This window comes from Thermobia domestica, chromosome 3, assembly GCF_964235325.1.
Source record: "Thermobia domestica chromosome 3, izTheDome1.hap1.1, whole genome shotgun sequence".
In the NCBI taxonomy this organism is placed as follows: Eukaryota; Metazoa; Arthropoda; class Insecta; order Zygentoma; family Lepismatidae; genus Thermobia; species Thermobia domestica.
This window is the reverse complement of record NC_137456.1, coordinates 17982475-17994566: the sequence shown is the minus strand read 5'-3', so window position 1 is coordinate 17994566 and position 12092 is coordinate 17982475. Positions and strand designations below refer to the sequence as shown.

General features: G+C 36.4%; 1 protein-coding gene across 1 annotated transcript in view; it reads left to right on the top strand.

Annotated features, from left to right (window-relative positions):
* Positions 1-11667, top strand: part of Mrgn1 (Mahogunin ring finger 1) — a 60433-nt gene extending 48766 nt beyond the window's left edge. The window contains exon 12 of the mRNA XM_081750517.1: positions 6346-11667. Within this exon, the coding sequence (XP_081606643.1) occupies positions 6346-6576 (231 nt within the window). The 3' untranslated portion in view covers positions 6577-11667. The remainder of the gene's footprint in view (positions 1-6345) is intronic.
* Positions 11668-12092: the final 425 nt, after the last annotated feature.

Here is a 12092-nt window from a genome sequence, read left to right as displayed (position 1 = left end):
GTTCTATAATCACCCTCATTATTTCTTCTTAAACTAGGAAACATGGCTTTCACATCAACGCTAAACATGGTATTTTTACCTCTAATCTGTCCTATTTCTCCAACCTTCTCTTCAGTTCCACCGAGTTCTTCACGCTACTATTTTCTTGTTTCCCCCTTATACCAATCGAAAAAAGAGGTAAAGAAAGTGGAAGAGATAATTGGAGTGAAATGAAAGTATTGGGCCAAGAAGACAGATCGTTAGTCAGGAAATAGAAGGATGCAAGATTTATTGAAATAGAAGGCGATAAAGTCGTAAACGGGAATTCAGGACTTAAAATTGCTGAGCAGTGGGGTAAATTGTTAAGGAGCCTTAAAGATTAAATAAGTTAATTGTACAGATTTATTTTTGTAAATTTAGTATTTATTTATTTACTATTACTTGTAGTATTTTATTTATTTATTTATTTATGACTAACTAATTCTATGGCCTATGGAACCCGGAGGTTCAATGCCGCGTACAAAAAGCTCTCCACTGACTTTTATCCTTAGCCAATTGGATCCAGTTTCCACTTTCTAGTCCTATTTCTGCGAGAGCCATCTTAATGTTGTCCTCCCATCTGCGCCTAAGTTTTCCTAATGGTCGTTTTCCGATTGGTTTTCCAGTTAAGACTATGAAAGCGTTCCTATTTTCTTCCATCCTGGCTACATGGTCTGCCCACCTGAGCCTCCTAGATTTGATGATGATCCTAACAATGTTTGGTAAACTGTATAAATTATATAGTTTCTCGTTATGAAGTTTATATTATTCCCCATTCCCGTTCCTCTTAAGTCCGAATATTCGTCTCAGGATCTTGTTCTCAAATACTTTCAGTCTACGTTCTTCTTTCAGAGTAAGCGACCATGTTTCGCAACCAACAGGCAGTTTATTATTTTATATATTTTAAGTTTCAAATTCCACGACAGAATTCGCGACGACAGGAGATGTTAAACTGAATAATAACACGAATTCCGTGCTTTCAGTCGACATTTAATTTCTTCGTGAATATGGTTTTCGTCTGTTAATATTGATCCTAGATATTTGAAAGTATCCACTTTATCAAAAGTATTATTTGATATTTTAACGCATCCATAATTTGCAGTATTATGATCTCGGTGAACTTCCATATATTTAGTTTTCTCTGCATTTACTTCCAAAGCCATTTCCCTGCAAACATTTAATAAGACCTTTGCATTTTTATTATTCTCCTATCATCTCCTATTAAATTTACGTCATCAGCATACTCCATAACCTGGTGAATACCATTCAACTGTAGGCCGTTTTTGCTGTCTTTGATGTTCTTATAGCGTACTCCAGAACAAAGTTGAATAATAATGGCGACAACGCATTTCCTTGTTTCAGGCTTGAAGGCTCATAGACAAAAATTTTTACTTTACTTTGGGATTCATTTAAACATATCTTAATCTAATTAGCTTTTTCGGTATTCCAAATTCTGTATTATTTATATTATTTATTTATATAGTATTCATATTTAAGAGTTATTTGTAAGATTATTTTGTAAATGAGATTAGACCTAGTTGTAAAATATGAATGCATATAGTATAAACAGGGAGGGGAAAGGGAATTAACGATTTTGGTTTCTATTTTGTATTTTGGTTTCTGGTAAAATAGGATTAGTTGTAACAGCCTGCAGTAGCCAATCAGGAATCAGGGAACGTTTCCACTGTGTCTTACATTAAATCTGTCACTAGCTGTGTGTTCATAGTGTGTGATGAAGCCAACGTGGATAATTGGCGAAACTGTTACACATTGATATTTTTTTTTACAATAAACGTATCGTTTTGCTTAGCGAGTAATTTAATTCAGATTTAAGTTTGTTAAAAGCTAAGTTTGTACTGAAAAATGTCATTGTTCTTTTTGTTAGTCCTCTTCAATGGTCGGTGATCTCTGTCTCGTGAGGTCGTTGTGACAATCCTCTTGAATGCTGGACGATCTCTATAACTGAGGGTTCTCTTCTGTCCTCTATTCCTCTTCGCCGCTGTCGTTTTGCCCTGAGTTGTGTATAGGCTGCCATCATCTTGAAAACTGTTCCTCGCGACACATTCCTCACTTTAGATACCCTCCGGCCAGCTGACTGCGCACTTATAATTTGGCCTCTTTGCAACTCAGACAGGTCTTCGATTTTTCATCACTACTCTTCAACACACACCTCCGTTCTACCCTGTCTGTCATACTACGTTCTACCTAACATATGACTAACAACGGCCACGCGCTGCACTTATATCTTCAGTATTAACATCTTTCGTTTTGCAAACTATAGGTGTTTCCATTATTTTGATAAGAGGTTCGTTCTGCTGTAGTGGAGCACTGTGGCTCAGTGGTAGAACACTTAGCTCTGGTGCATGGGGTCCATTGTTCGATCCCCAGTCAAGTAAGTTTATTTTGGACATCATGACTGGGGTACTCCCGTTTCCTCACACATTATCATTCCACCAATTTTTCCATCATCATTCACTTGCCTTATTCATTGTCTGCCTTAGCTTAAAGGGCATAACGTGGGACGTTAAAGGTTTTGTTCGTTCTGTTGTAGTAATTATGTGGGTTAACACTAAGAGCACGAACAAAGCAAATAATATTGTGAAAAAGAATAAGATTTAAATTTCTTCCTTATAGTTGTTCTAGTACATATAAAATACTGTATTAAGAGTAAAATTATTATTATCAGTATTTAGAAAATGTTTACTGGTGACTGCTTGTTGCTGAAGCATATAAAGTCATCCAGATAATATGAAACATCTCATAACAGCAACTGTATTCCACTAGGTAGCATCAGCGCCGAGACTATATGAGACGTGGGATTACAGCTTAAAACACGGGATCCAAATCACATGAGAGCTTCCATTAGGAGTCGAACCCGGTTCTATCGCGCTGCAGGCTCGTACGCTGACCATAAATAGTATTTTTGTAGGTATCTGAAGTAGAAAAGCTACCCAGAAGAAAATTTGATAACTGAAAAAAAAAATGAAAGGGAAACTAGCTTACCCTTATAAGAGATTTGTTTCTTATATTAATAATATGACCATGAAACAGTGGTTCCGCCTGCAAATTTCCTTATTTCTGTTCGTGTATATGTAGTTGGAATCGAAATTGGTTTCTAAAAAGTCTGATTGTATTTAGTCGAATTCTATGGCCTTCAATTGCAGTATTCTAGGAAGTATAAGGAATATTCAAGAATTAAATTAAATAATTGGTAATATTCCTAAGCGAGTTATCACTATTTGTGTTGAAGAACATTATTTAATACGAATGAAGTACATTCAGTACATTGGGAAAACATACTTGCAAATAAACGTGTAAACTCTTCGCTTTTTTGGAATTGGTCGCAGGTCAAAATAAATACAATTGTAACGCTTGACACCGAACCATTTGTAATTAAGCAATCATTATTTATTTTCTCTGTAAAGAAAAAGTCAGCAGACGGTCATATAGAAGGAGTAGATTCCTGCTTAATGAGCATTTCACGGCTCTGCCTGTGTATGATCTTCACAATGTAGGTGTTCTCTACTTTTTCAAATAAAAAACAGATCAATAGGCTTAAAGAATACACCCACTTAAAAATCATGCTTGATACCTTTCCTACCGTAGTTCTCTTAAACTTTGACTAAGTAACAAGAATCACAAAAGTGCGAAAATCTCTGTTAAATCGACACTGGACAGTAATGCATTGCATGTAGATGCATGATTGAGTAGTTCTGAAGGAAGTTCAGCTTCATAGTAGCACTTAACAAGAGTCAGTTTTTGGAACCATATACAGGGTGTTTCAAAGCAACATCGACAACGTTTGAGAGGTGATTCTTTACACCAAGATAAGACAAAAAGTAAGGCCAACCTGGGTGCACAGATCTTTCCTTTTGGAGTTATAGGCTGCCGAAAACATGAAAAAAAATGAACTTTAAAGGTTCATAGCTCCAAAACTATGGGACCTACCGTAGTCAGGTCAAGACTTCACTTAGGAACTAGTATGTGCCTTATCCAAATATCCAAGTTTCAGAATCCTGCGGTATTTCTGCAACAATTTTTATAGAGGTAGTTGATGAGTACTTCAAATTATATGCCCGTAGCCAAACTCCCTCTATAAAAATTGTTTCGTCAGTACTGCAGGGTTCTGTAACATGTATTTTTGGATAGCGCACGTATTAGTTCCTATGTAAAGTCTTGACCCGACTACGGTAGGTCCCATACTATTGGAGTTATAAACCTTTAAAGTTCATGTTTTCAGCAGCCCATAACTCCGAAAGGATGTGCACCCAGGTTGGTCTATACTTTTTGCCTTATCTTGGTGTCAGAAATCACCTCCCAAACGTTGTCGGTTTGGTTTTGAAACACCCTGTATATTGTAGAGTAATTAATACCAGATTACATCTTAATCAAGACACGGTGGCTCAGTGGTAGGTTAGAGCTCTCACTTTTGGAGCGAAGAAGTCGTGGTACGATTTCGGACTGTAAATCTGTGATAGCTATCTATTTAAAAATGCTGTAGGATACATATTGAATAAATGAAAAGATTTATCTTAAGTATCCAATTGATACCGGAAGTGGTTGAAATAAACGATTTTTGGTTTCATCCTGTATCGCCATAGAACATAAACAATAAGTGACAGCGACTAATGGCTTTTTGATATGAATTCAGCGTCCGAGTAACAGGTTCTATCTTTGATCTTATTACTCTGTTGCAACAAGTACTTATAGATGCACTACTTCATGTTTGAGTATTGAATTCACATAGTTTGGAAGTCTTGGTTTCACACTGTGAAACGATACTCACTTGTTTATAAATTTTCTCGACTCTTTTTTTTTTCATTCCCTCCAATTATTCTTTTTCATCATCGACGTACTGGTTTCCATTATCATAAGGGAGACAATTATAAGACTAGAATGTAGCAAATGTGTGAACAGTCTACCTTAAAGCTATCTGAAAGAAAACATGGCAAGTAGTACAGTTATTTTAACTACAGCGTGTTGAAGGATTTTCCGGCAAGTGATTGTTTTTTTTTTTTTTTTTTTTTTTTTTTTTTTTTTTTTTTAAGTAGCATTATGTATTGTAGTTGAAGGAATAATTGCTTATATGCATGGGCAGCAGAACCACTTCCTAAAATAAGTAGTAACCGTGCTTCCTTCGGATACACCAGATGTGGTGAAAAAGAATTTTTGTTTTTATAGTACAATAAAGTGTTACATTAAAATGAAATATGATGGATTCACTTTTGTTATCACTTGTATTAAGTAAATGCACTAGACTTATATACTTCTGGCATCATTGGAATTACGCTTTAATACAGGGTGTTTCAAAAATTCTTTACCACCCCTTTTAAAATCCGTACGGATGTATTTATATTGAACTTGATGTAGGAAATATGCAATAGGGCTAGAGGCAAACCTTTTGGACATTGGTTCGCGTACGGCCGCCATCTTGAATTTCAGTTTTTTTGTTTTATTTCAAACTATAAGTGAGTCACATGATACATGACTTTAGGCTAGAATTTTCTCAGGATGTCAAATCTGAAATCAGATTTCATGTATCTTTATTTGATAAGAAGTTATGGACAACGACAGTTGATGTTTACTTGTTACACAATGTGCTCCACATGTGACATAGGATGGCGGTGATTGAAATCGGCTGTTACTGCACGGCCACTTCTCCCACCCCACAGTTTGACGATCTGGATACGTTCCTCAGTTGTTAACGGCATGGTTCACCACCTTCAAAAAGAGCGATAATCACCAAATAGCGAGGAATAACTTTGCACCAAATAAAGATACATGAAAACTGATTTCAGATTTGACATCCTGTGCATATTGAGTTGATTTTGAGTTTAACGTCCCGTTGAGCAGCGAGGCTATATGAGACGTGGATCTACTGATTAACGTGGAATCCGAACCACATGAGCTCCCGCCGGGAATCGAACCCGGGTCTCCCACGCCGTAGGCGCGTACGCTAACCGTTTAGCCAAGAAGGAGCTCCCTGTGCATATTCTATCCTACGGTCATGTATCACATGACCCACCTACCGGTTGAAATTTTAAAAAATGAAATTCAAGATGGCAGCCATCTGCGAACCATCATCCAAAACATGTATCCATAGCCCTATTGTATATTTCCTACATCAAGTTCAATATAAATACAACAATCCGTACGGATGTTGAAAGAGGTAGTATGGGACTTTTGAAACACCCTGTATTTTGCAAAAATGAGTCTTATTACTCAGAGGAGATTGATACGAAAATACACATAAATTGCACTGTTGTGTTTGACCTGCTTTTTAAATAAATGAATAAATTTTAATTTATTTTTTGTATTCTGTTTCAGGATGCGACATCGGCAAATGTGTCGGTGGAGAGCACTCCTGGAAAATCCTCAATGCGATGTGTAATGGATGGTATCATGGGCGGAGTTATCTCTTTACCGGGAACTCCTTTAAGCAATGCGAGTCATCTAAGTAATCGTTCTAGCGGTGATAGTTTCAGTTCCAGCAGCTCAACGAGGCAATTGTTGCCTGTGAACCATGAACCGCTGAGTCAGGACAAAGCTGTGCCGTAAAAAATTGGTTAGAAAAAGGAAAGAAAATACACAAATAATGGTTTACGAAGACGTATGTTAATAGACTTGAAGTATGACGTATATACAGCGTGTATCATAATTATCCCGGAGTTTGCGGACTCGATAAGAAACAACCACGGCAGAAGCAGCAGAAAGAATCATATCATTAGATGCAAAACCGCCAAGTTGTGGAATACTAGGCGAACCGGAAATTCATAGGTTACAAATCTGGACAAGAGTGTTTGGTTTGACAGTTAAGACATAAGTTGTCGATTGTTTTAAGATTTTAATTAAAAGTAAATGTGGACATTAGAAATTGAATGTACACTTGAGATTATACAACGTGCTTTTTATAAATCTCTTTCGGGTTTCAGAGTCTATTGACGATATTTACATACTTCTGTACACGCTTCCTTGTAGACGTTGTAGATACAACTAATTATTCTTGGAGCCGCGGTGGCTCAGTGGTAGAGCGTTCACCTCTGGTGCATGGGATCCTTGGTTCGATTCCAGCTCGCACCAAGTTGAGTTTTGTGGTGAACGAACAGCATGTGTGGTTTACGTTTTCTTGGAGTTCTGCCGTTTCCTCCCACTTTCTTCATTCCATCATTTCATTTATTTCTCATCATCACCGTCTCCTTTAGCCTAACCGGCATAATCCTGGGACGTAAAACTTAAAAATCCCATTCCATATAACTAATTCTTATATATATATTTGCGAATAGCAGCAAGTGCAGACGTGATCCTTTCTTGATTCTCTGGTACGTTACGTGATATTGGAGAGTTTGTTCATAAGATCTTTTGTGTAATTAAGGTGAATCATTTCAAGTTCTCAGAGGAAAAATATATATATATATATCTTGCTGGTCAAGGTAGATCACAATAATTTTCACCGAAGCTAATTCATTTGTGTAAATGCGACACTGATATTTCTAATGTTCGTAGTGTAGAAGAGATCTAATTACGCCACGGTGAGTTGCGCTCCTATTCTACAAAAAACTAGATTTAAAAAAAAAATCTAATGATATGCTTTCTTCTGCCGTATCTGTCTGTGCAATTTTTTGATGAGTCAATATTTCCCGAAAGGTATTATAATATTCTCTGTAATAATAATTTGTTTCATAGAGAGGACGTCGCAAAACGGTTGTGTGGACACGTTCTGAAGACAAGCATCCAAATGAATGGTAATTTTTTTTTTATACGGTTTCCTATAAATTAGGAAGAAAATCATTATAACAAGAGGTAGTTTCACTTTCTCATAGGTCAGTGCATTCAGAATTTATTGATAGAAGCAATATCATAAAAGAGCATGTCCTTTTATGAATAATGTAACTTCTTTTCAAAATAATATATTTCGCTTCAGCATCAGGACGTAACCAAAATTTTGGGTGAGAGGATTGGTATTTCTTTTAAGAACTCAATAAGGAGTTTGTGAACTGTTATTTTTAGTAATGTTGCAGTCATATAATAACGAGTTGGGTCTCGGAGATGAGGATCTTCCCTTCCGTGCGCCACTCAGCTTTTCAGTGCTGTGTTGACTTGTCAGAGGCGTCCTAAGAATCATTCTGTGGAAGCATCTTTGCCATATATTATCTTTTGAGACATTTTTCGACTGGAGAGATAGTCAGAAGATGCTAGAGGGACATAGGAGTTGTATTGATTTTATGCTGTAGGATAATAATGATGCATTAGTTGCAAAAACATCAGGAAACATACTTACATTTGACGTTCTATATACTGTCTGACGTCATGGCTCAGAATTCAGTTTATATTTTCTATCTTCAGCACCATTAGTTAATATATAAAATCAAGGATAGTTTTAGGAATTAAAATTGTTTTCGTCTCAATTACATTTATTCCAAGCCGTGCACAAAATTTAATTTTACATGCCAGTTGGTTTCTCAATTCAGAATTTACCATTTCTGTGCAACAGAAGATTATGTATAGTGAAGTGCAAATAGCTTCATATGAACAATACAACACATAAGTAAGCAACTAAACCAGTCATTATGGGCCGCGGTGGCTCAGTGGTAGAGCGTTCACCTCTGGTTCATGGGAGTCCCTGGTTCGATTCCAGCTCGCGCCAAGTGGACTGTGTGGTGGACAAACACAGTGTGCGTGGGTTTTCTCGGGGTTCTCCCGTTTTTCCTCCACTTTATTCATTCCACTATTGCGTTCATTGCTCATCATCACTGTCTCCTTTAGCCTAGAGTGAGACATAAAACTGAAAGATTTCATTTCATTTCATGATTCATTCATTAACTCTGTGGTGTGAAGAAATCCAATGGTTCATCATCACAGAAACAAAAGCTTTTCATTAGATTGTATTCTGTCCAAGGTACAGCTTCCTACCGTACCAAAGATCGTATCGTGGTCAATCTTACTATTAGTCGATTTGTGATGCGGAAAACTGAAAGGGACCATTTGACGGGAATTTGCAAAATGGAGTTATTACGATCATTGAATACACCTTAAAATTCTGAACAAAAAGATACCTCTATAGAAAAAATATCTTAAAAAATAGGATTTTTTATAAAATGACTAATCTTAACTAACGTAAAAGGATTGTTGTGAGAAAAACAAGGTTAGTTTTCCAAAATACAAAATCACTATTTATTGACTTAATCTTTAACTTACCGCGTGACACGATTGTACCAAAAGAGTATATTCGTTGGTCACTTATATTGGTTGGTTGGACAAATATGACACACGCGATGGGATCTTGTGTTTCATGGTACATTGCGTTATAACTCTCCTATTTCAGCTTTTTCGTCTGGGTTTTTTTGTTTTTCAAGTCCAGAGGCATTGTAGAAGACGTTACGTATGGTTTCACATCTTCCTGCGTCGAGACATAGGAGGTGATGACATCATAATTTTAAACAATATATTTTCTTTTATTAAGCCTATGTTCATTATTTTTGGCGGGATTATTTTTGCACGTAGAAGATTGAAATTTTGCACAAACATTCAGTCCACCAAGTAGTATTCAGCAGCTTTTTTTTTTTTTCAGATTTCTACGTTAGCAGAAGGGGGATCCAGGGGGGCAAAAACGTAAAAAAAAAAGCATTTTTTTTATTACCAAAAAATCCCTTTTTCACTACTTTTACGGCTCAGATACATGATGGAGACACGTAAATAACACCGTCTGAAAGGCAGTTCTATTCTGAAGAGAATGATGTGCAAACCATGATCTAGGGTAATTAGGGATGTCTCAGGGAATTTTAACAAAATATCCTTCTGTATACGGGAATATGGGGCATTGTCGGTATATATATATATATATATTGGCGGGCTTACTTTTGCACCTAGAAGATTGAAATTGTGCACAAACATTCAGTCCACCAAGTAGTATTTAACAGATTTTTCTCAGATCTTTTCGTTAAAACAGGGGGGTCCAGAGGGGCAAAAAGTTGTAAAAAGGAATATTTTTACCAAAAAATCCCTTTCTTCGAGATTTTTCCGCCTTAGATACAGGATGGAGACATGTGAATGGTACCGCCTCAGAGGCAGTTCTATTCTGAAGAGAATTATTGGCGGATTATAATCCTAGGGTAAATAGAGATGTCTCAGGAAATTTTTTACTTGATTGTGAGATCAGAGTCTTTTGCGGTAATTTGGGGCATTGTAGGGATTCTTGATAAAATTTCTCCCGGCCTTACTATTCAAGATAGAAACCTGAAATTTGGCACACACATTCAGTCTACCGACTAGTATTTATCAGATTTTTTTTTAGATCTCTATGTTTACACAGGGCCGTTCCAGAGGGGCCCAAAATGTGGAAAAAATGTTTCTTCCCCGAAATTGTCCCTTTGACATCACTTTTTCCCTCTCCTGGTATATGGTAAGGGCATGCAAGTGACACCATTTGAAAGCCTGCTCTATTCTGAAGAGAATGAGGTATGAACTATGATCCTATGGTAAATAGTGACGATGCAGTAGCTGCTTGACTGAAAGTCTAAAAATACCCCAAAAACCCAAGATCCTAAAAGGGTATGACCCGTGGTATAGGGAAGATTACAGCCTGCTGGCCGGCGGTAAGTTAAAGGTTAAACTACTTAAAAGATGAAACTTGTTTCAAAATATTTTTTTAAAATGTCCTCTACAAAATCCATTAACTTTGGAAAAAAAAAAATAGACGCATTGATGTCAAAAATTGACTTCCTTCACGTTATTTGGCTCTCCTGTAAAATTAATTTTTCCGACAAATGGTCCCTTTTAGTTTCCCGCATCACATTTAATAATTCATTCTTAAAATCGGCAAAGGTGGCATTCTCTGTCATAATCAATCTGTGCCATTTCAGTAATTCTTGCTTTAAATGGGTAGTGTTAACACATCCTCTGCCATAGTGGAGCGTAGTTAATGTAGTAGTGCAGTCTTAAAATTGGCACATTCCTTCCCATAATCGACTTTACTCGATTTAATAGTTCAGACTTTTAAGAAATTTAGCTTAAACCCGCTACTTTTTTTAACGCTATTATGAAAGAATGGTTTAAGGGTCAATAATGGCCGTGGTTTATAAATTTCCATGGTTATTTAGATAGCTGGCTGTGAATGTGATGTTATTCTTCCACTTTCTTCCTGATCTCCTCAAATAATTTTTCTCGCAAGGTTCTTGAGAGAACCCATGTACGCATTTCACATACGAGCAACATACCTGTTCCATATGAGAGCTCGATTTTATTATCGGTGCAATATTCGATGACGAGAAGTCGAACTCTTCATGTAATTGTTCACGTCTTTTTGATCGAAATATATTCTCAGAATTTTTTGTGGGTTTTTTGAGCAGATCTTAAAAGAGTCCATTTCAGCAGCGAGGTTATATCAGACGTGGACTTACAGCTAACGTGGTATACGACCCACATGAACTTCCACCGGGAATCAAACCAGCGTTAAAGACTCTCAACTTTGTGTTGGAAACTCCCTCAATCTACGTTCGTCCATGTAAGTTAACGTTCAACTTTTATGACGTACAATAGACAAAATTCTGCACATTTTTACTTCTAACTTATTCGATGTCTCTCGCAGTTACAGTAGGGTTGCCAATTCTGAAAAAAAAAAAAAAAAAAAAAAAAAAAAAAAAAAAAAAAGAACCCCTAAAAATTCTCAATAATATTTGCGTAAGTGTGAAGTATCTCTGTTCGGACCCATTCACTTGAAGGAAATGCATTCTCATGAACAAAAGTGCATTAGCACCTGTATTCTGCATATCCTTACTACATCCACTAATAAGCTTAGTAGACACATTGTGCTATAAGTGAGAAAATGAAAATCGACATTCATCATTTTATTACATTTGCCAGTAACTGCCACTTCTTTAAAATTATCGAAAGAGATGATCAAAAGTATATTAATTCTTACCTGGCAATTTTGGATTTACAAAATGAAATTTATTCTTTAAACTTACATTTCAACTACAAACTTAATCATTGAAGGATTTTTGATGTTCGATGTTTTATTCTGGATCACAGATTTCAAAATACCGGTCATAAAGGGACTAGTAAGAAGTTTGTACCGG